The sequence below is a fragment of the Lynx rufus genome, unplaced genomic scaffold (assembly GCF_022079265.1).
Source record: "Lynx rufus isolate CCGP_SWC_20201006 ecotype Redwood Valley unplaced genomic scaffold, mLynRuf1.p SCAF_3, whole genome shotgun sequence".
Lineage (NCBI taxonomy): Eukaryota > Metazoa > Chordata > Mammalia > Carnivora > Felidae > Lynx > Lynx rufus.
Window position 1 is genome coordinate 61,207,090 of NW_025814845.1, and position 25,690 is coordinate 61,232,779.

Below are 25,690 nucleotides of genomic sequence, written 5' to 3' on the forward strand. Positions count from 1 at the left end.
TATATTATAAAAAATTAGATGTTTTCCTGATTGTTTTCTCTTGTATATATCTCATACTGTAAAACATTGTGATCTCTTTAAGGAGAAGATGTTGATGTTCTTTACTCCACTTTCCTGAATTCTGTCTAGCATTTGTGGTACTAAATCTTGGCTGGATAGAGTAGCTGTTGGTTATTTGTAAAGATAGCGCTTTGCTAATTTTTTAAAGATAATTGAATCTAGCATAATCATAACCCTGGATGAGTTTAATTGATAGTCATCCAGAAGACATTTTAAAAGGAGAACCGAATGAACTTCAATTTTTAGGGGACAAATTTTATTTTAAAGTAGAGGTATGACCTGAGGTATGTTTTGAAGAAGGCATTCTTTTCTGCTTTTTTACAAACTTAAAAATTTTTTTTTATCTGGTTTGAATCAGCAAGCTGATTCACATGAAATTTTTATTTTTATCAAAGTAGTACACGTATATGTTTTAAAAAGTCAAATGGTTTTGTTAAGCCGTGGCTAAATCAGTATCCTCCTGCCCCATTACTCTCCTCAGAGGCATTCACTTTAAAAACGCTTGAGGTATTTCTCATATTCACTTCCATATTTCTACACGTCATTATATAGAGGAAAGTGTGTAGTTTTAATGAGATCCTTAGAGTATGAGAGAGGGGGAACTTAGAAAATCAGGAGAAGTATGTGATTCTGGGTATGAGGAGGCTCTTGAATAAAAGTTTGGTAGTGCTCTTTCTGGTTTTATGTTTTGCTTTTTATTACTGTTTTTTAAGTTTATTTATTTTGAGAGAGAGCACAAGCGGGGGAGGCAAAGAGAGAGAGGAGAGCAAGAGAATCCCAAGCAGGCTCTGCACTGCCAGCACAGAGCCTGACATGGGGCTCGAACCCACAAACTGTGAGATCATGCCCTGAGCCGAGATCAAGAGTCTGACGCTTAACTGACTGAGTCATCCAGGCACCCTAATTTTATGTTTTAGATAATATCTGCAAGAAAAGATTAGGATTTAACTGTCAGAGTTTTTTTTTAATTTTTTAATTTCAATTTTTAATTTTTAGATTAAATTAATAATCGGTATTTAAATTATTTTGCTTGCTGTTTAACTGTGATATGTGATAGCCTGTAATTAACATTTTTGTTTTTGTATTTAAAATTTTTTTCCAGGAGCTAATATACCCATTGATAATTGCCTATTTTCCTTCATATATGTTAGTAGTTTAGCCCAACATTCCTCAATAGAAATGCAAATCTTTATGTAGTATACTTCAACATTTACATATTTGTGTCAGTTTTATTTTTTCTTCCATAGAAATATCCTTTGGGGAGACTTCAGTTCTGCTTAATTTTGAATAGCATTTAGCTGTGCTTCTAGGAACTCCCTATGCCTTCTTCCTATCTTAGACTCTCTACTACTCATACTTCCTCCCTTGTTTTTACCTACCTCCTTTGAATAGAGTACATTTTTTCAGTAGCTTTCTGATAATGGATTATGGAAAGAAGCACGTTTGAAACCTTGTATAGAATTATTTTTATTCTGCATCCATATTTGATTATTCATTTGGCTGGCTAAAGTGTTGTAGGTTAGAAATAATTTTGGGCTAGAATTTTGAAGGCATTATCCCATTTTTCACCTAGTTGTTACTATTGAGAAATAATTTTGGGCTAGAATTTTGAAGGCATTATCTCATTTTTCTCCTAGTTGTTACTATTGAGAAATCTCATGCATTATGATTCTTCACTTTTTTTTTTTTTTTTTAAATTTTTTTTTTTCAACGTTTATTTATTTTTGGGACAGAGAGAGACAGAGCATGAACGGGGGAGGGGCAGAGAGAGAGGGAGACACAGAATCGGAAACAGGCTCCAGGCTCCGAGCCATCAGCCCAGAGCCCGACGCGGGGCTCGAACTCACGGACCGCGAGATCGTGACCTGGCTGAAGTCGGACGCTTAACCGACTGCGCCACCCAGGCGCCCCGGTTCTTCACTTTTTTTAACGTGACCTCTTTTTTTTTCCCGTGGACACTTAGAATCTTTGCTTTAGCTCTAGCATTCTAAAATCTTAGGTATATCTGCCTTGGTTATGGGTCAGTTTTGCTATCTTTATTGCTGGGACTCAGTTTTTTTCTCTTTCATTTTCTCTGTTCCTCTCTTTTGTCTTCTCTTTTTAAAAATTCTGATTGTGTTGGGAGTTCCTTAAATGTATCTTTTAGCTCCTCTATAGAATTTTGTATTTCTGCTATTTATTTTTAATTTCCAAGAACTCTTATTCTCTCAATGCTGTTCTTTGTTAAAATGCACTTTGCTCTTGTTTTAGATGCAAGTCATTTGTTGTCTGCAGTTATTAATTACAGTTTTTTTTTTTAATTTTTTTTTTCAACGTTTATTTATTTTTGGGACAGAGAGAGACAGAGCATGGACGGGGGAGGGGCAGAGAGAGAGGGAGACACAGAATCGGAAACAGGCTCCAGGCTCTGAGCCATCAGCCCAGAGCCTGACACGGGGCTCGAACTCCCGGACCACGAGATCGTGACCTGGCTGAAGTCGGACGCTTAACCGACTGCGCCACCCAGGCGCCCCTTAATTACAGTTTTTAAAAAAGAGTTTTCTTCTGTTCTTTGTGTTTTTGTTTTCCTGAATTTTTCTCTTGTTATTACACCTTCTTTTTTATGTTAGAAGTTTCCTTCAAATGTTTTATCAGCTAAACGTACTGCATGCACTATAGATGAGAATGTACCCTCTGAGTGGGCTTTATATCCCAGAGAAGGAATCCAGAGGATTTGAATAGGGCATACTCAATTCCTTTTTCTCACATGAATCAGTTAGATAAATTCTTTTTCTTTTCATGGGGGAAGAGTGAGTTGCAGAGTAGAGAATGGGAGAATAATTACTTTCCCCTTACTTCTATAAAAGCTGATTGTATTACATAAAATTGTTTAAGAATGAAGGTACTTTTGTAAGGCAGTCAGTGTTATGAATATAGATCAGGTACATTGGTTTTGATTTTGTAAGGGATGAAACTGTGTAGGAAGTAGAAGAATGTATTGTATAGCCGATATGCACCATCACGGTTAGAGGTATCAATTTGTTACAGCCATCTTTTGTGAAATGTTAGATTTTTGTGGGTTCATGGTTTGACACTGCTAAATTTGTTAATATTCTTGTGTATAAGTTAAAGAGAGATTAATTACAGGCTTTAGGTACCAGACGTCCAGAAATCAGAGTTGGTCTTTTGAATATATTTCCATTACTTAATGAAAGGAGCTTTTTGTTTTGGAGGTGTTTTATAGAAATTCCCACGGATAACATACCTGTTAGCTTTTGCTTTATAACAAAACATCCCCAAACTCAACAGCATAAAACAACAGTCATTTATTAATGCTTGTGTATCAGTGGGTCACTTGTTGTAGACTGAGCTTGGTGGAATGACACTGTTCATTTTAGTTGGGCTTGTTCACATGCCAGTGGGTTTGCTGGGATTAGTTGGAGTGGCTCTGTTTCAGGTTTCGCATCCTTTTCCCTGGCACTAGAAGCTTATTTGGGGGATGTTTTTCTCATAGAGATAATAGAAATACAAGAGGGCAAGTGGAAGATGTGAGGTCTCTTAAGGCTTAGGCTTGGGATTGGCACACTGCCACTTCTGCGTTATTCTTTCAGCCAAAGTAAGTCATATGGCTGAGCCCACATCAAAGAGCAAGGTATTCTCTCTGCTCCATTTATTGGGAGGAAGTGCAGTTACATGGCAAAGGGCCGGGATAAAGTGAGGGTTGAAGATTTGGGGCCAGTGGTGCAATCTACTACAGATAAAATTTAATTATCTTATTAAAAAAAACCCAAGTCATGTAAAAATTAAAGTGGAATGTAAGATTGCACTTTACAGAAGGTTGTTGGATGACTAAGTGGTTGGAAAAATGTTGAATTTTCCATTTTAATGGTGAAATTGGTCAGAGTGTAAAAGCTTTTGTTTAGGAAATGATACCTGTTTGAAAAATATGGAAAGATTTGAGAGTTATATGCATCCTGTTTGAAAAGATTTTCAGTATACATCGTTTGATTTCTGAATCTGATTTTTTTTCGTTTTTCAAAAAGTTTTTTTAATGTTTTATTTTTTATTTATTTTTGAGAAATAGAGAGAGAAAGAGGGAGGGAGAGAGGGGCAGCAAGCTAAGGAGACAGAAGCCAAAGCAGGCGCCAGGCTCTGAGCTGTCAGCACTGAGCCTGATGCTGGGCCCGAACTTACGAACCGCGAGGTCATGATCTGAGCTGAAGTCTGATGCTTAACTGACTGAGCCACCCAGGTGCCCCTGATTTGTTTGTTTGTTTGTTTTTCATTAGAATAACCTTTACTTTAATCTTCAGAAGACTTTGATTTTGAATAATGAAATTTTACTTATTTCTACATTTGAAATGCAGCTCAGTTACAGCTCTTAGGTTTTTCTGGGGACTTGCATTTCGTGATTCAAGATCTCTGAATGCGAGAAAGGAGATTAACATTTGTTCAAATTTTTTTCTACTCATTACAACATTGAAAGTTAGGAAGACGTAGAATGAGTTTAAGATTATGATATGTTCAGCTGTGACATATTTCAAGAATGTGAATGAGCATCAATAAAACACTTTTTATCCTGTTTAATTTTTGTTTAAAACAAGTTCAGTGTCTAACACACAAGAGGATGGGGGAAATTCCTGCCTGGTCAGGTATCTTGAGGTGTCCTGAACAAATTACAATCAAATATACTTTAGTGTTCTGAAATTGGGGATTGATAGATAAAATTTGGTATTTTTTCTGCTTTAAAGTTTTCTGCTATTATAGGAAATACATGAGAATGCTGTTTAGAGAGTAGTATTAAATGAACAGGTGTATATGCACCTTCTTGCAGATTACAAAGTAGCAAACATTCATTTGTCCAACCTTGTTAAAGGAAGGTTTCAAGTTAACATAAGTTTGCCTTTTTAAATTCCCAAACTTAATTTTCATTACAATGCTTTCTGAATTACTTTTCTTTAAAAACATTTTTTTTTAATGTTTATTTATTTACTTTTGAAAGAGAGAGAGAAAGAGAGGGCGCACAGACAGGGGAGGGCAGAGAGAGAGGAGACACAGAATGTGAAGCAGGCTCCAGACTGTGCTGTCAGCACAGAGCCTGACGCGGGGCTTAAACTCATGAACCGTGAGATCATGAGCTGAAGTTGAACACCTAACTGACTGAGCCACGCAGGTGCCCCTAATTACTTGTGTTTCTTGTGTCCTTCAATGGTGGTCAACTTTTTCTTAATAATTTAGAATTGTCACTAGACTATCAATTATTGTGGTATATGCAATATATAATCATCCTCTCAGGGCTCATTGGTATGACTGTTTGATTTTAGTAAGTTATTCTGCCTGTTGCCTTTTACCTGAATTAGAGCATTAGCCTCTTAACCCATCTGTCCATTTCCACTCTTGTGATTTCCCCTACCCCCCAGTCAAGAAGATCCTTTTAAAAGTTAGATCTGGAGTGGGCACCTGGGTGGCTCAGTTGATTAAGTGTCCAACTCTTGATTTCTGCTCAGGTCTTAATGTGAGATTGAACCTGCATCAGGCTCTGCACTGACAGCATGGAGCCTGCTTGGGATTCACTTTCCTCCTCTCTTTCTGCCTTTTCTCTGCTCACGCGTGTTTGCGCACACTCTCTCTCAAGATAAAGAAACATTAAAAAAAAAAAAGATCAGGAAGTCCCTGGTTCTCAAGATAAAATCTAAAATATGGCTGATGGCTGTCTGTCTTGTCAGTCTCATATCACTTTACCTTTTCTCTGATTTTTGGACCATACATACCTACATTGGCTTTAAGTTAATCAAAATTATTAAGCTCTTTTCCAAAATGGAGGCCTTTGTACGTACTGCTTGCTGTTGCTAGCATGCTTTTCTCGCAGATCTCTGCCTGGTCAGTTCCTAATCATGCTACAGTCTCACCATAAATATCACTTCCTCAGATAGGCCTCATCTGACACCCTCCCCTCCCCATCCTCCTTTGCCAATTTAAATTTAGGTTTCTCTCATATTAGCCTTATTGTACATAATTATATGTGTTTATTTATGTAATTGCTTAATGTTTACCTCTGCCTTTAATTGATAAATTCCATGATAATATAAACTTTATTTTTGCTCACAATTGTTTATCTAATAGCTAGCATAGTATTGAATAACTGTTTCTTCAAATCTATGATGCCGTCAATTATAAAGCATACTTTGATTTCATAGATGTTAATTAAAATCTTGAAAAAAGGCCAATAGCATTAGCAGAACATCATCTATCTTAAGATGTTTTTATTTCAGAGATGTAAAGTATGAAAAATGTATGTTATTGAATCAATATGATATGGTACAGGAAGCATCCTTCCATGAGCATTATGAAAAAGCCAGTTCCCCTTTACTTGAGACCATAAAGGCATTTCTTAATTTCTTTGTGGTAGTCTTCATTTACTAAAAACATGTCTTCTCAAAATTACTTTTTTGGTTAGCTGGGCAAGTAGTGAATCAGATGAATAAGAAGCTGCAGACAGGTTTTACGGAAGCAGAAGTGTTACAGATATTCTGTGATACCTGTGAAGCTGTTGCAAGATTGCATCAGTGTAAGACTCCAATAATTCACCGGGATCTGAAGGTATGAATTTTAGACTACTTATGGATTAATACATTTTGAACTTTAGCATTAAAATGTTCTTGGACTACTGTCTTCCTCTATACCAGTTTTTATTACCAGCACTGAAAGGATCTCTCTGTCCCAGGTACATTTCCTGAGGCCGTGTAAAGACTATAGACTAGAAATTGTGTTTTCCATGACCCTGAGGGTTTCTAGTATGGCTGTAGAAGTAGATTTTTATGTCCCTTCCTCTGCATCTGTTGTACATAGTAGGCTTCTTAAAAAGGTTTCATGTGAGCAAAAATGTGAACGTCATTGATGCAGGTTGAATGTCCCTCCACATGATTCTGTCCAGTTCTGCTCTCCTCCTATTTCCTATAACCCATATTAGGTGTCAGGGTATTTTGCAGAGATTTTGGAGGCAAGCATGAATGGGTCGCTGTACTCAGTTATTTACCATTTACCATCGTTTTCTATCATTTACTATATTTAGGTGATTTTCTTTAAGGTCATTTTATCTTACCTTTTTGTGGAGTCTGATCTCTTGTATATGGCACTCACTTGTTACATTGGAAAAGGTCCCCCAAAAGGATTTGAATATTCCCAGTGTCATAGTGCTCAAGGTATCATTACACATACCATTTAAAAATCATAGGTTTCCTCTTAGATGCCCACAAGCCCTAAGATTACAAAAACTTCTCTTCCAGAAATGCGCTATACCCAAATATCTCATGGCTAATTTTTCACATTGCTTCAAGTCTACTCAGATTAACTTTCTCCATTTGTTCAGTCTTGCACCACCTTATAGTATTGTGCCGATTGTTTACTTTCTGTTCTCTTCCACTAGCATGTAAGCTTCATGTGGGCAGGGATTTTTTTTTTAATGCTTATTTAGTTTTGAAGGAGAGGGAGAGAGAGACAGAGAGACAGAGAGACAGAGCATGAGCAGGGGAGGGGCAGAGAGATTGAAGGAGACACAGACTCCGAAGCAGGTTCCAGGCTCTGAGCTGTCAGCCCAGTGCCCTACACGGGACTTGAACTCACAAACTGTGAGATCATGATCTGAGCCGAAGTCAGACGCTTAACTGACTGAGCCAGCCAGGTTCCCCTATCCAAGTATTTAGTATTTAGACCTTGGCACATAGCCAAGGTCTCAGTAATATTTAGTGATTGGATGAATCCCAATTCTGACTGATTATACGAAATTTATGAAAGGTGATAATAAAATCCCCCTAGGATACAAGAGAATAGAAGATGTCACGTAGAATATAGATTGTTAACCATGAAAGTGTCATCTAGGGCAACCTACGGTGTAACAGGTTACAAATTAGGCAAAGATTGAAATGTACGACTGAAGACATCTGTCCTTTAATTTGGATAATGAGTGTAGTTCCTTTCAGTTCTTCTGAATATGCAGCTTTTACATTTTCCCTAATAATTTGGTATGTCTTTTTATGCTGTTTTGGCTTGTAAACCTTTTTCATATTAAGTTGATGTTTCCAGTTGAGTCTTCTTGATTTAAAGCCAGAAAAGACATTGAACTGCATACTTTTATATAGGCCCTGTTTCATATGCTTAGTTCGTTTTACTTGTGTAAATTTATGCAAACCTATGTTTGTTTTAAGTAGATGTCTTGTACAAATCTTTGTTGTGTATAAATCTTTTAAAAAGTTGACTAAATATGAAATAGAAGAAAAACAAACTGTAATGTGTAACCACTTTGGTAGAGTGGAGAGCAATTGAATAGCTCATCTAAGACTGCATTATAAAGGTAGAAAATGTTATGGGGGAAAATGTAATAATAATAGTATGATTTATTGAGTGCTTACTTTATTTCAGCCACTCTTCTAACTCTTTACGTGTTTTAACTCATACGATTTTTACAACAATTCCATGTAACAGATACTGTCAGCGTCCCCATTTTGTAGATAAGGAAATCAAAGCACAAGAGTAGTTCAGCATATTGTCTAAGGGGACATATGGTAGCAAATTGCAGAGTTGGGATGTGAACCCACACTCTCCTGTGCGTGTCGTGTTTTCAGGTTGATACAACTCTGATCTCCAAGTTAACACATAAAGTCAAAACTGTGTTTTGTTAGTGCAGCATTTTAGATAAAAATGGAATTAGGAGTCAACCAGAGGTATAAGTTTAATGGTTTTTGTTACTTGTCTATAGATAAGCTGAAGTGTCAGAATGAAAAATGGAGGTACAGTCTAGACTTCAACTGCTACTAGTTCTTCTTTTTCATAGAAGAGGTTTAAAAGGATTTAGGGCTTATAGACCCCTGCAAAAATCATCCTGGGATGGGAGGAGCACTTCTCTGTTCTCAGTAGGAGAAACAGTAGACATTGTCAGGTATATTTTTGGTCTGATTGATTTGGCCTTCCTCATGATTTATCTTATGTCTTTCTCTCTGTATATATGGCACAAACCTTGTGTTTATTTTGTAAAAACATGGTTATGAAAGTATAATTTTCACTTTGAAAATACTACTAATTATTTATTTTTTCTGAAGGTAGAAAATATTTTGTTGAATGATAGTGGAAACTATGTACTTTGTGACTTTGGCAGTGCCACGAATAAGTTTCTTAATCCTCAAAAAGATGGAGTTAATCTAGTAGAAGAAGAAATTAAAAAGTAAGTTTCTATCTTTATTGTGCTTTGTCTCATGGGAATTTTAGGTAACTTAAGTCTATGGACCAGATTTGCTAATACAGATTTTAGGTATTTCATTTATAGATTTCTTTGAAATATTTCTGTGCCATAGACATTGATTAATTTATGTCTGCTGTAGCTCAGTAGTAAATATATTTTATCATAGATACAAGTTTTTCATGTACATTGTAAATGTATTTATCAAGAAATTTATTAGGTTTGAGTAATTTGTGGAATTATTAAAGGGAGTTTTAAGTGATTATTGAGTTTAGTTAAACATTGTGTTTTTACTGATACTGAGGACTTGTTCTTATTAGGAAGATAATAAATTATTTGAAAAGTAAGCTTTTACTTTGTATTTAAGATGAAGAAGATTGACTTGTTAATGCAATGAAAACTCTGGAAAACGTGTTACTTTGTAATAGTGTATTGGAAAGCTCTCTGGTAGAAATATGTCATATATGCTCTATTTTTCTTAGTTTTATACTTTCTGTGGTTGCTAGAGTATCTATAAAGACCTTTCCCTTTTCTGTTTTCTCATTTAGGAAATAGAACTGTTTATAAATCTTAGGTAAATCTTACATTACCTTAATAAAATGATAAAGAATGCACAAAGGTCTGTCAGAATAGGAATTTCTGAGTAGTTGTTTTTTCTTGGTCTCCTTTCTTCTTCACAGTTTCTCATTTGTTTAAGACTAACAGCTATCATTTGAACTGCAGTATGCATTTTGAAAGAACTCAAGGAGAGCTGATCTTTCCCTGGCCCATTTGTATAACACAGTGGGTTTCTAGACCATGTATTTCTACTCAGGAAATATAGCCTATGGTGATTATGTTAGATTCCATAAAAATTAACTCCTTAGTAAACATATAAATGTCCTGAAGAACACAAGAACAAATCACTGAATTGGCTTTTTGGGGATATATGTTTGTATACATATATATGTATATGTATGTGTGTGTGTGTGTATATATATGTATGTATGTATATATACATATATACACACATATATGTGTATGTATATATGTATGTATGTATATATATAATTTAAAAATTATTTGGTTGTGATTTATAACTGCTTTAGGATCTCTGACTTGCTGAAATTTTCATTTCTTACTGCTGAGATCTTAAGGTTCAGTAGAATTTTGTAGTAGTGATGAGTGCAGGCTCATGAGGAATTCTTGTGCTTTGTGGCTCAGTTGAGGAGGTAATGGTCTAACCATTTATTTAGTTAACAGGTGTTTATTCAGGGCCTACCATGCAGTGGACACCATTGTTGCTGCTGCAGTATAGCAGTGAACAGAAGTTCTGTCCTCGTGCAGTTTGTATTTTGGTTTTGCAGGTTGCTCCTCATAGTGTTGTCATTCAGAATTTCTCACCAGTCAGTAATTTCTAAAAAGTAAGATGATAGGATGTTGAGCCTTAAGATATTTCATACAAAATGATACATATCAACACTCAAAATTAAATTATGCCATGATATAGGTAGTCCTTCTAAAGTCTAATAATTTCTGCTATGAGATTGAGTACTACTTTATTAAAATATTCTGTTCATAATGGATTTAGAGTTTTTATGTTGGTAAAGATTTATTCAGTGTCTTTTAATTCCAAATAGCTTATGATGGCAGTCAGTTCTAGAAGTGTTCTTAATTAATGTAGTTAGAATGATGGCAACTAGATTACTTTTAAAACAACAGTGATAAAAACAGACCTAGAGGAGATTTACTACTGTGTGCCGGGAATTATGTTAGAGTCCATAAAAACAAACTCCTTAATAAACATATAATTTTTTGAGTGGGTTGACATTTTGTTTTTAAATTAATGGACTAAAGTATTTTGATTAGGGTAGTTTTAGAGTCTAATTATATTATTTAAAACAAATTCAAGGAAAACTATATTTTCAATCCATTGTCTTTATTTCAGATTTTTAATTAAAATTAAGTTTTTATATCATTAGAGATGCTGTCGCATTTGTTGAATAAAACATGTATAGATGCTTTGTATTGTTAAATCTTGATGGACTTTTAATGAGCTTTTTAAAAATAGTATTATTTCTATATAATGTTATTGAATCTAAAAGTTTTCTGTAGCATTTTATGTAGAAACAATGTAGTATCTATATATTTTTTTTTTTTTTTTTTTTTTTTTTTTTTTATATCTCCACTCCATTTCACTTATTTACTGCCAGGTATACAACTCTGTCATACAGAGCCCCTGAAATGATCAACCTTTATGGAGGGAAACCCATCACCACCAAGGCTGATATCTGGGTAAGGCCAAGAAAGGCTAACATTTTCTCTAACCAAATTAAAAAAAAAAAAAAAATCTGAGTTCAGTTGGTTATTTTCCCCCTGTTACCCCAAAGGTATTTTATAATAAGTAGAAGAAAGTGGTATATTCTTATACAGAAGAAGAAAATAAATAGAACATTTTATCTTTTTAATCCTGAAATGGAAAGCTTAGGTATAAAAAAGCAAATAAAGGACTTCCATATAATGTAACTCTTTGCCACAGTATTTTTTAGAATTTATATTACATATGAATGTAAACATGTTTTGATTGAGTGTAATTTTGATTGAGTGCAGTATGGAAAAGCTGGTCATAAATCTTAAGTAATTCTTAGAAATATTTTTAAGATCTTTTTAATGGAAACTAACATGAGTCAATTTTTTTCTAATTAAAATCAAGCCATTGACTAATTTCTACATATTGAAGATCTTACTTAGCATATTCAGTTGGCCCTTGAACAACGTGATTTGAACTTAATTTGCAGATTTTGATTTTTTTTTTTTTAAGTTTACTTATTTTGAGAGCGAGAGAGGGAGAGCGGGAGCAGGGGAGGGACAGAGAGAGAGGGTGAGAGACTGAATACTTAGCAGGGTACCTCACTGTCAGTGCACTGTCAGTGTGAACCCTGAGATCATGATCTGAGCCAAAATCAAGAGTCAGAAGCTTACTTAGGTGCTCTAATATGCAGATTTTTAAAAATAAATATATTGGGAAACCTTTTGGAGATTTGCAACAGATCTGAAAAAACTTGCAGGTGAACCAGGCAGCCTAGAAATACTGAAAAAAATTAAGAAAAAGTTACATATTATTGTAAGAGTACAGTATATAATACATATTAAAATATGTGTTAATCGACTATGTATGTTATTGATAAGGCTTCACAGTAGATTATCAGTAGTTTTAGGGGAATCAAAAGTTACACACGGATTTTCAACTGCATGGGTATTGACTCCTCTAACCCCTGTGTTGTTCAAGGGTCAACCGTATATCTGGATTGCATTATTAAGATTGATCATATTTTATATAATTGAACTTTTTGTTAGAATGCATATACTTTTTTAGAACTTGTTTCATAAGGGAATATATTTTGGCTTTGTTTCGTAAATTAGCAAGAAACTCTATTTTAAATGTGAATTCATTTAAATTCAACAATTATTAGCCATATCTACCACTAGTGACCATAATTAAGGTTGTAGAAAAAAAATTCCATTGGAAATACTTCTAGATTTTACAAAAAAAAATCATGTTTATTTTAAAAGCATAATAATTTAGAAAGTAGTCAAGCATAATGTGTGAAACCAAATGAATATCTCCTTGGTTCTCTTCTCTTGACCTCCTCCTATAGGGGTTGGGATACTAAATATTCTAGCAAGGTAATAAAAAAAAAAAAAGAGTATCTTTGATATCTTTTCATCTGTCATAATGTACACTTTTTTTTTTTTTAACCAGTGATTCTTAAATCTTGTGGTACTTTTTAACCATATACATAGTTGACTCAATGGATAAGTTTGATTTGATACTGCTTATAGATTACCAGCTTGTAATTCAAATTCAGTTTGCTTTTTCTCAGCATTAACATTAAATGGCTTATAGTAAATGGTTTATAGTGTAATGTAGAAAGCACATCCAATCAGGTTTTAATTTATAAAATGAAGGTATTAGAAGAGGTGATTGTGGAAGTTTTTCCTAATCTAATTTTGTGACTGCTTTTGAAATCCATGTTACCTAAAAGAGTATTTCAACAGCAGAGGAAACAACAGACATCATAGCTTAACTACCGTTTGGATATTATCAAGGCTTGAATGAAAAGATAATTAGTCTCTAAGTACATGATTGTTACCCCATATCTTAACAAAAAGGAGAGAATCCTTTTTTTAAATTCATTTTTTCATTAGACTTTATATGTGTGCCAGGCAGCATACTAAATTGTGATAAATTTAAAATTTATACCATTTATAGATTAGGATATGGGGTAATATTTCCATAATGGATAATTATAGAACTTAAATTATAAGTATAGCTATGGGGTTACAAATAGATTACTCAAAGAAAATGAAAAAAGAAGCAAATAATCAGAAAATAGAATCTGTGTTTATATGCTTGACAGAAGTAGAATTTTAATTTTCATAATGCCATTTTTTTTCTTGTATTCACTCAGGTGAAACAGAAGTATCTTGCAACATTTTAGGTGTGAATGAAAGAATAACTAGAAAAATTATTCAATTCATATTGGTCAGAGATTGTGTTTCTATTTCAGCATAGTACTGATTCAGGGAGTTATCATACTGAGGTTAAAGTATTCACTTAGCACTTTATATTTTGGCGAAAAAATTTTTTTTTTTTTTTGCTTGGAAGTTTCCATTGTAGGTTATTTTTATCCTGAGAACTGGGATGCTGATTTTATAAGCATTAGGAAATTCAGTGAGAGATGCTTCATGTTATCTTTTAATGAGGAAAATTGAAGATGATGGTATTCGAAGCCTTCAAAATCAGGTCATTTTTACCCTCCCGTTTCTTGAACAATTCTCATTGTATCAGATGGATAGAGGGAAATGCCTTTGATGTGAAAAAACTAGGACACCTTGTTGTGTTCACACTGTGTGAAGCAGAGTATTTTATGTTTTCGATTTATATTTTTTAAGGATACTGGCATTGCTATCTAACACAGTTATCTGGAAATTCCCACAACATTTACTCTAACAGAAGACACATTATTAAAAGTTTGATTGAAAAGATAAAACTGGATAAAATGCAGATCTCTTGTGCGTAGACTGTCATCTGGGCAGTAGAAAGGTGTAATTTAATGCAGATATTACACCATTAATAGTATTTTTTAGTGCTGTTAGGGAAGCCTTAAGCTCAGTTTGCTACATATAAATGCTGAAAACATCTGCCTTACAGAAAAAAGCAGTATAAATATTTTTAAGTGACATTGAACTGGTTATTTCCATTCAGAATCTTTACCGTTTCATTAGTCACAGTAATGTTTTTGAACTTACTAGAATTACTCTTCTAGAATTAAAATTTATAGAGCATTTAAACTTTGTTGGAAGACTGTGTTGAAAATAATGTTTTGTAAATATTGTCAGACTTACAAAGGTGCTTCTGCATATTGTGATCTTCATGGTAGTTATAAAAGTAGTGTGTTTGTTAGTTGAGTGTGCTAATAAGTTGATGTGTGGAGAAAATCTAACAAAAGAGAGGTGATATAAGGCCAATAGTATTGCTGATATAATTGTATACTGACTATTGGATAATTTTATTACAGTCTGTTTAGAATTAGAAATAGCATTTACACTTTTTTTTAAAGTTTATTTTGAGAGAGAGAGAGAGAGAGAGAGAGAGAGAGAGAATGAGAGGAGAGGCAGAGAGGGAGAGAGAATCCTAAGCGGGCTGTGCACAAACAGTGCAGAACCCGATGTGGGGCTCGAACTCACAAACTGTGAGATCATGACCTGAGTCAAAATCAAGAGTCAGACACTTAACCTACTGAATCACACAGGCACCCCAGAAATAACTTTTACACTCTTAAGGCTTGTAGGTGACACTTCTTATAAGAGCATAGTGATTTCTTGAGCTGAAAATCACATTTTATTACTGCTTCTCAGGTTTGAGCTGTTAGCAGCTTAGCTGGGAATTTCCTATGCTACTCTTCAGAATATAATTTGCGTTTTAGGGTGTTTTGTCTTCATTGTCAGATTTATTGGTGCAAGTAGATTTATTGGTGCTGCACTGTCTATGAAGCCATGCAAGTGAAGCAGACAGAGCCCTTTGTGATTTTTAATATAGATTAGCAAAGTAGAAATATGATTAGTATATTTAGGATAAAAATTATAGGGTTATATGTAAAGGTAGAGAACTAATTTTTTGATATAATGTCACGTGTTTAAGTGAATAGTCAAATAAAAATGTATTGATGTTTGACAAAATTAACTGTGCTGGCTAACTCATACTTTGAATCCCAGGATTTTATAACATGTTTTATATTGAATTAAAAAAATGTTGTTAGAAGAAGCCTTGTGTTGACTTCATTATTTATATGCTAGTTATGTGGTAAATATATTTTTTTTCCTAGTGAAAGAAAACTATAATTTTTCTCCCAAGAGGAACCTGCTGCTTCTAATTTTAGTTATATCATTCATGATCTAGAGTTCCATGATAACATTAATCCAGCCAACTAATCACAGATGTGAGAGAAAAATATGGAAATGATACAGTTAAATATTTTTAAAAAAATTAAGTACAGTAATTGGTTTAATTACACCATTAATTGGTTTAATTTGTGAAAGGATTGATCCAGTATTAGAAACATTAGGCTTTTGTTTAATAACATACTTCATTTTTGGTTTGGGGCTGTGTTTTTGTCTTGTGATTGATTACTTCATCTGACAATATTCATACTTGTTTGTTTTACAGGCCCTGGGATGTTTACTGTATAAACTTTGTTTCTTCACTCTTCCTTTTGGTGAAAGTCAGGTTGCTATCTGTGATGGCAGCTTCACCGTCCCAGACAATTCTCGTTACTCCCATAACATACATTGCTTAATAAGTAAGTACTTGGAAGAATTTATGAAAAAATTGTAAGGTACTCTACTTAGGGTGGGCTATTTACATCTCTTTACCTAAACTTAGCCTTTTGATTTCATGTGTTATAGTTTTGTGAAACTATAATAAAGAAAAACATTAAAAAATGTTTGTAAGACTTTCATAGGAATGAAAACAGCTTAATTACTGATTAGTACATTGATATTTTTAAGCCCCCTAGATAAGCTTTTGTAGAACATAGAGATTATGTAATTAAGGAAGCTGGAATTTCTAGAAAAACTTACAGCAAAACATTTAATTACTTAGTCTTTGTACTTTGAAATCTAAACATTCAGACCTGTTGCTTCTTGGGATTAAAGTATTACCAGTCTTATATTGTAGCTTATTTGGCCACCCTTTTTACTTTTTAAAAAATAAAAATTTTTATTTATTTTGAGGGAGAGATAGACAGCAAGGAGCGGAGGGGCAGAGAGGGAGAGAAGGAGACAGAAACCCAAGCAGGCTCCATCTGCACTCTCAGGACAGAGCCTGACGCGGGCTCGAACTCCCGAACTGTGAGATCAGGCCAAAGTCAGGAGTTGGACACTTATCCAACTGGCCACCCAGGTGCCCCTGCCACTCTTTTAAATATTTATTCTTTTATTGATAATGAATTGTTTATTGGAAGACAACCTAAAGTAGTATCAGAAAGCGGTAGTCCTGTAGGCCCCTGACTCCAAAAGAAATATCTCCATTTTCCTTCTAGCTTCCTTTAAGAGTTCTTTTCTTCCTTTTGGATGGATACTATAATTTTTTGTTTTTGTACTTGGTAAAATTTCTGAAAAAGATGATTGGGTTGGGGAGGAGTACCATCAGGTATTAAAATTAAAATATTAGGAAGCTGCATTATTTAAACAACACCTCTCCACACTGTTTTAATTAAGATGTTTCTAGCATTTCTACTCTGTTTTTGCATTTTAAACATCTCCTGTCATAGCCTCCAGCCACACTGATCAATGCAACAGAAAAGAGGGCCAATCTAAATATATTTGATGTTTTATAATATAAAGTTGCTGTTCAACTCGGTGCAAAAAAATAGGTGGAAATACAAAAAAATTATTAGGCATTTGTGGACAAAACCACCAACCTGAGAATCTACATCAAATGTTATGCTAAAAATTGAAATAAATCAAAGATCTGAATGTAAAAAATACAAAACATAAATGTACTTGAATAAAATAGTCTTGAATTTATTTATAACACTGGAGTGGATAGTCTATAAGCAGGGCATTAAATCTCAAGAACTAGAAAAAATGAATCCATTAACATAAGAGTTTAAACCATTAAAAGTCTCCCCTCCCCACCCCACCCCATGAACCCCAGCATAAAATTAAATGATAAATTGGGAAAAAAAATATTTGTTACACATTTGGCAGATGGCTAACTTTTATAATTTATAAGGCTTATGTAAATCCAAAAGAAAAGGGCCAGTGTGCCAATAGAAAAATGGTCAAAAGAAAATGGATCATAAAAGGATATCTAGCCTTGCTTTTGCATACTTATTTAAAGAATAATCTTTTTATTTATGCAGATTTGCTGAAACGTGTTGGAAATTGGAGAATTATGTCAGTTGAACACAAAATTACATTGCTTCATGTGGAATGTTCTTCCTAGGCAAAGGGAACCAGAGTAATGGGGTGGGGGAGGAGCTGTTACAGTTTATAGGGGAAAGGAAGTAGCCCTAAGCTTTGCTGCTGTACTGCCAGTATGAAGACTTTTAGCTCTAATTGGAGAACATTAAATATGAGTGTTTGTACCTGGGGTTTTCTTCACAGAGAGATCTACTTCTGTTTAGTGCGGCTCCCTATTAATGGGTGGCCCCCTGAATAGCACCCCTGCTGGCTTAGAGTTCCATTTTTATCTTTATTGGTTGAATACTTCCAGCCTTGTTTTGATGTGTTTTTATATCCTTGTGGCAGCTTCCAGCCAAATTAAACTACCTGCCTGGGCAGTCTGAGTTACCTTCCCAGGTACCAGTTAATGTTTTTGTCAGTGCCCTGGTTGACAAAGTTGCATAGTTTCTCAGGGGTCTGACCCAGCTCTATTTTTCCTATTATCCCAGTTATTTTTAGCCTGCCATTTGATAGAATGTGATTTTTTAAAAAGCAAATCTACCTTTGGAGTATATTTGAATAAACAGACTCCTAACCCATCTGTTCAGTAGCTTTCCTCCTTCATTGTCCAAAAATTAGGGCATTAAAAGCATGAAAGAACTCTTGATTGGAATGCTCAAAGAACAGATTGAGGAATTTAATTTACATTGGCTGTTGTGTGTTCTGGCTAATTGAAGTTTGACCTTATTGAGGTCCTTGCAAATCGTTGTAATTGTGACTGTCTTGTTGCTAAGTATAATGTTTTAATCACAACTGAGGGTTTTGTTGGGGATCTTGCAGTGTCTTGGAAACTCTGAATATTCTCATTGGACATTGTTGTATGAGAGACTGGAGAGTATATACACTGATTTGTGATTTAGCTTGCTTCTGGTAGTAAGATCTTATTTTCTTGAGTTGGGTTGTTTTTTCCCGTTTCTGTGTATGTGTGTATAAGTATGTGTTTGTGGGTAATGGGAAGGAGGAAAACCTAAACGCTTTTGATAATTTTAGGATCTAATTGGGCTCTAGTTCATTGACACCTTACTGTACATCATATGCTTCCTTTATTTGTCAGTAAATGTATAGATTTTAGTTTTTATCTGTTAATATAAATATTAATATAAATTTGACCATGTATTAATGTTTTAAACTTCTGTCTGAGAGCTGGACAGAAAAAAATTTGAATAAAATAAAAACATTCAAGTAAATGCTGCTATTTTACCTCCTGGGCTTTACTTTTTAAATATTGTCTTGATGTAATAAAAGGTTTACAAAGTAGAGTTTTTTTGTTTTTTTTTTTTTTGAACTGAGGAGGAGCTCACTTTATTGAGGGGAGAGCACTGCATGTGGCCAACACATGAAGGCAGCCTGGCGGGCACCCTACACAGCGTGCTCAAAAAAGGACACGGGAGGTTTTGCTAAGAGAGATCAACTGGAACGTGGGTTTCTCTGGGTGGCTTCCCAGCCTCATCCCTCTGAGGATTCGGGACGCTCCCAACTATTTCCTTGGAGGCAGATGTGGTCGCTTACAAGTCGAGGCCTTCAGGGGTGCTTTCTTGTTTTTTATAAAGAACATTTTCTTGGGGCGCCTGGGTGGCTCAGTCGGTTAAGCATCCGACTTCAGCTCAGGTCATGATCTCGCGGTCCATGAATTCGAGCCCCGCGTCGGGCTCTGGGCTGATGGCTCAGAGCCTCGAGCCTGCTTCCGATTCTGTGTCTCCCTCTCTCTCTGCCCCTCCCCCGTTGATGCTCTGTCTCTCTCTGTCTCAAAAATAAATAAATGTTAAAAAAAAAATTAAAAAAAAAAGAACATTTTCTTTAGATTTTATGAAGTCTTCAATTTGTTACTTTCATTCTGCGTTCTCTCAAGGCCATCAGACCAGCTTCTGTACAGATCACCTTGATGTCGGCCCCAGGAGGTCATCTTTAGCCATTATCAAGTCGTGTAGGGTCACATCATTGGCCAGCATCATCCTGCTTGTGTGGATCTGAAAGATGTGCCTCTTAGTCTTTTCATCAGGCAGGGGGAACTCAATTTTCCTGTCAATATGGACTGGTCTGATAAGTGCTGGATCCAAAGTTTCTATTCAGTTTGTGGCCATGATAACTTTCACGTCACCCCTTGAATCAAATCCATCCAGCTGGTTCAACAGTTCCAACCTTGTTTGTTGGATTTCTCTTTCACCACCGGAATTTGAATCATATCTTTTTGTTCCAATGGCATCAATTTCATCAATAAACATGATGGATGGCGCATGTTCTTCTGCAACTCAAAATAACTCCTGAACGAGTTTGGGCCCATCACCTATGTACTTCTGAATAAGTTCAGAGCCAACCACTCTTAGGAAAGTGGCTGAGGTTTGGTTTGCTACTGCTGTGGCTAATAAGGTTTTACTTGTGCCAGGTGGTCCATAGAGAATGACCCCTTTTGGGGGCTTTATACCCATCTCTTCATAATATTCAGGATGAGTGAGAGGAAGCTCCACAGATTACTTAATTTCCTGGATTTGGTTGTCCAACCCCCCAATATCAGCATAGGTTTCCTGGGGAGCCTTTTCTACTTTCATCACCGTGACCAAGGGATCCGTGTCATCCATGAGCACCCCCTGTGACGGCACGTACCTTGTGGTTGAGCAGGACTGAGCAGCCTGGCTCCAGCAGGTCCTGGTCTATAAAGGAAAGAATGCTGACGTAGTGTTCTGAGCCCACAGATGTGGACATGATGGCATGATTGTCATCGATGATCTCTTCCAACGTTCCTACCGACATTGGGGTCCCCCTCAGATCATCCACCTTTGATCTTTCCTCCTCTTGCTTTTCTTCTAAAGGCTTCATTTGTTCCTGATTTCTAATGAATTCTTCTTCCATGAGAAGATAGTCTAATTCTAACTTCAGTAATTTTAAGCAGCGCTGAGTGTGAGGTGTCACCAGTGGCAGCTTGCTGGCAGCATCTGGTCCCTTTGTTTTCTTCTTCATTTCCCCCCACTCTGGTTGGTACAGGAGGTTCGTACTTCTTTTTCTTGTCCTTGTCATCCTTCTCGCCACCTCCAGGGCCATAACCACCACTCTGACTTTGTTCTGTCTTGCTTTGGCCCCTCGAACTGCCGCTACCGGAAATAGTAGAGATTTTTTTTAAACAAGAACATATTTACAATGCAATGTTTTTTAGAAAACACTTAGGTTCTTTGCAGTTTTATTCTTTGAATTGTTTTACAAGTGACCTTGCTTGTTTCCTACCGTCCTATTTAGGTTTCTCCATCTCCTTTTATGATAATATAATTAGTGATTTACATTGCTTTCAAATTCTACATTCAGAAAACTGGGCATTGCCTAGTTGTGCTCATAGTTTTTCAAAGTGAAACATTTTATTACTAGTTGGTTATTCGTACAATGTAGTTGTCCCCACGTATTAATATAAAACAAAGCATTAAAAACCATATATCTTTTTAGTATTAACAGTTTTACTAATGCTGCTTGCCTCTATTTTATATGACTCAGGGTTTTTGAAAATGAAATAGCTCTGGGGCGCCTCGGTGGCTTAGTCGGTTAAGCATCCGACTTTGGCTCAGGTCATGATCTCATGGTTCATGAACTTGAGCCCCATGTCGGGCTCTGTGCTGACAGCTCAGAGCCTGGAGCCTGCTTCAGATTGTGTCTCCCTCTCTCCCTGACCCTCCCCTGCTCGCACTTTGTCTCTCTCTCTTAAATACACATTAAAAAAAAAAAAAAAAAGAAAATGAAATAGCTCTGCCTAATCTTTGTTAAAAGTGTATCGTTTGTGGTTACATAAGAATTTGCATATACTTTTGTCACTAATCTGGTCAAGGGTAATTATTATTACCTACTGTCCATAAAGTCCAGTTTAACTATTAATTTCATCCTACTTTCCTGCTGACTTTTCATCTTAAAAGTAGCAGAATCAATTATTAGGAGTTTTTCTTCTTAGCTTTTGTTAACTTTTCCAATGGGCAAGTAATAAAGGTGAATTGGAAGGGAGGAGAGAAGAAGCACTTTCATTATGGATCTAGGAGTTGAAAAGAACTTAAAGAGCATTTATAGGAGAAAGGGAAGCATAACTGATGGGATTACTGAGTAGTTACCATGAGTGAACAGAGGGCTGGCTGCCTTACCTTTCTTTTAGCATCTGTGTTGTAAGGTGGTTAAAGAAGTACATTGTAGACATTAAGAAGGCCTTGAGCCAAAGGGCCTGGGCCTACATCTGCTCTGTCACTTATTTGATTCATAACATTGGGCACCTCCATTTATCTTAATCCAATTTCTAAAATGAGCATATTAAAAGTATCTACCTCTTACAGTTGTGAAAATTAAATGAATTATGAAAAGTATGAAAAGTGTAAGCATGTGTAAGTATTCAGTAAGACATGGCCTTTAATAGTACCATTATTACTACTCCAATAACTACCACTACTACTGATATCATTATTATAATTCTTCTGAGCGAACCCAGTTTTTGATTTTCTGGGTAAGGGGCAGGGCATCTGGGTAATGAGTTTCAGAAATGCATTAGGATGTTCATTTCCTTCAGAGATTTCTTTGGATGCTATGAAGCAGAACTTGGTTTTACAGATTAATGGTGGCTGTATCAAAGGCTTACCATAAGTTAAATACTCAAGAATATAGTGTTAAATGTAACCAACCAGTAAGATTATGTTTCTCACTGCTTATTTTGTTCAGTAATGTAGTGATTTATATGAACAGCAGGGAAAGCTTTGTTTTTCTTACTTTTAGGTCTTCTCAGTTGCTTTATAGTTCTGTAACTTAAGCTTTTCTCAGCTTATCTACTTGACTTAAATTTGTTTTTTTTTTATTGAAATATAGTTGATATATAGTATTGCATTAGTTCCGGATATATAATATAATGATTTGATGCATGTATGTATTGTGAAATGATCACCACAATAAGTCTAGGTAACATTTATCACCTTACATAGTTACATGTTATTTTCTGCCTGGTGACGAGAACTTTTAAGACCTATTCTTTTAGCAGCTTTCAAATATGTAATGCAATATTATGAACTATAGTCACCATGCTGTGTGCAGTAAATCCCCAGAACTTATTTATTTTGTAACTGGAAGTTTGTCCCTTTTGACCACCTTCCCTCATTTTGTCCATCCCTTCCCCTCTCTACCTCTGGCAACCACCAATCTGTTCTCTATAGTTATGAGTTAATTTTTTTTTTAACATTCCACATATAAGTGAGATCATATGGTATTTGTTTTTCTATGCCTTAGCTTCACTTAGCATAATGCCCTCAGGTCCATCCATGTTGTTTCACATGGCAAGATTTCCTTCCTTTTTAATGGCCAAATAGTATTCTTGTGTGTGTGTGTGTGTGTGTGTGTGTGTGTGTGTGTGTGTGTGTGTGATATTTATTGACCCATCAGTGGAAACTTAGGTTGCTTCTATGCCTTTGCTATTATGAATAATGCCGCACTGAATATGGGGGTGCAGATACCTTTTTAAGCTCTTTTTGTTTTCTTTGGATAAATATCCAGAAGTGGAGTCACTGGGTCATATGGTAGTTCTAATATTAACTTTTGGAGGGCCCTCCAGTACTCTTTACCACAGTGGCTATGCCAGTTTGCACGCTCACTAACATTGTCCAAGGCTTTCCTTTTCTCCACATCCATACTAAGACTTGTTACTTCCAATCATTTTAATAATAAATAAATTTATTTTAATACCTATTTTCTGTGGGGAAACAGGAACTTTCTTGCTTGTTTCTAATACACCTAAAGTTTATTATGGGAATAAAAAAATGTACAAATAAAGACCGAACAGTTCAGTGAATTATCATGTACTTGTTATACAACTTCAGTGATTAAGAACTCACAGTCAATCTTTTTTTCATGTATGGCCTTACCCACTCTTCTGTATTATTTTTGAAAATAATCTCAGACATTTTAATGTACCTTTGGAAAGAAATGAAAGATTAAGATAGGAGTTTCTTGGAGATTTCCAGTCATTGCCCCTGAGTTACTGCTCTGGCAGATATAGAAAGAGGGCTCTAATCAGTGACTTCTAGGGACAGCTACCAGGACTATCCCAAATATACTATCCTGGTATATTTATAGTGCCATTTAGTGTTTCAGTTATGATTGATCACAGTTCACAGTTATTGGCTGTTAAATTTAGTTTCATTTTAGCACTCCATAGAATAAATTATGTAGGACCTATATTCCTAACATAGAAGTTTCTAATGCACTTGGTCCCTGGTTTTATGATGATTCAGCTTCTGGTTTTTGAATTTTACAATGGGTGTGATACCATTTTAGTAGAAACCATACTTCGATTTTTGAATTTTCATCTTTTGCCAACTAGTGAGATGTGTTGCATTGCTCTCATGATGCCGGACAGCAGCATTGAGCTGCAGCTTCCACTCAGCCGCGTGACCACGGGGGTGACGATGACACTTTCTAGCATTCTGTGCCCATACATTCATTTTGTTTTTCCCTTTCAGTACAGTATTTGATAAATTACATGAGATATTCAACACTTTATTACAAAATAGGCTTTGTGTTAGCTGATTTTGCCCAATTGCAGGCTAACGTAAGTGTTCTGAACATGTCTAAGGTTGGCTAGGCTAAGTTATGTTCAGTAGGTTAGGTGTATTAAATGTATTAATTAAATGTATTACATTTTTGACCTACAGTATTTTTAATTTACATTGGGTTTATTGGGATGTAACCCCATGTAAGTTGAGGAAGCTCTGTGATAATCTCCATAGGTTAACAGATAAAAATAACAAGTTAATGCTTAGAGTATTTTTGTTGTACAGAGTGGGTGTTTCTCTTTTTAGCTTTTTTACTATAAGCGTAGTAAACAGAAGTCTTTGGGAGAGAAAAAGTGTCTTTATGAAAGGAAAACAATTGAGCAAGATTTTAAGCAGATAAATTCTTTTGAGACTTCTGTCCAAAGTATTTTCCTGTTAAATTTGTTGAGCTATTGGAGAGGCTGGTTTAACTTTTACTTAGGTCCAGGTGTGGATCTATCATTTTGTATAACTTGAATGGGAATGACTTCATTTAGTTTTTGGGTTGAGTCTTTGGTGAAACCGTACTTTAACTTGGTTAGTGCTACAGCAGCAGCAGCTGCTTCTCCATCAGTTGTGCTTTTTGTTGGAATATGCATAGATGTTGTACTTTCCTGCACAAAGTTTGTTATAAACATAACTATTTCAGCTGCCTTGGGCAAGTGTTTTTTGTCTGATACTCCAGTTGGAAATACTGTGGTGGTCTGATCATACACTACCTTCAGTGCTCAGACTATTTTGTGTTCTCAGGGTGTGTTAGCAGTGTTTGTATCAATAGAGTCATGCAATTAAGAGGAACAGAGAAATAGCCTTTCATTTCCATGTGGCTAATATTTTAAAAGTTGATCTTATATTTTCAGTAGAATCAAGGTCAGTGGGAATGTTCCATGATGATTCACATGATCACTTTAAATTGAGTAAACAAGGGTGTATTCTAACTTCTCTGCCCCCCCCCCTTTTTTTTGAACTCAAACACTTGATTAACTTTTGGATGAACTAGACACATATATTTCTTAATCAATCATTTCAGGAGCATATATTTGTAGATGATATGGTTTTGTTGTCTTTGAAGTAGGAATTACTAAAACACTACACTTGAGGTTTAATTATTGTGAGAGAAAATGGACTAATTACTTAAAAAACTGAAGTTGTCATTCTTAGTAGATATGCCTCATTGTTTAGCTAGATTAGAGCTGATACCTCTCTACTCCAGATTATATCATTCAGTAATCCAGGAGTACATTTTGCAACCCATTCTCTTGGACAGTTTGGGAAATTATATTATTTAAATTAAATGCTTAAAGATGCCTTATTGATTTTTTTCTTTTTAAATGGCTGATAATATCTAATATAAAAATGTTCAGAGATAAAAATATAGCCATGTTCTACCTATGGA

General features: G+C 35.3%; 1 protein-coding gene and 1 pseudogene across 4 annotated transcripts in view; one reads left to right on the forward strand and one right to left on the reverse strand.

The window, feature by feature from the left end:
* Positions 1-25,690, forward strand: part of BMP2K (BMP2 inducible kinase) — a 133,501-nt gene that overhangs the window by 57,142 nt on the left and 50,669 nt on the right. For 2 of the 4 annotated variants that reach the window (XM_047091982.1, XM_047091983.1), the window contains exons 4-7: positions 6,497-6,639; positions 9,135-9,256; positions 11,464-11,545; positions 15,981-16,113. In XM_047091982.1, coding sequence (XP_046947938.1) covers positions 6,497-6,639; positions 9,135-9,256; positions 11,464-11,545; positions 15,981-16,113 — 480 coding nt within the window. The remainder of the gene's footprint in view (positions 1-6,496; positions 6,640-9,134; positions 9,257-11,463; positions 11,546-15,980; positions 16,114-25,690) is intronic. The other 2 variants (XM_047091984.1, XM_047091985.1) reach the window with 2 other exon arrangements.
* Positions 19,267-20,746, reverse strand: LOC124520880 (26S proteasome regulatory subunit 4-like; annotated as a pseudogene).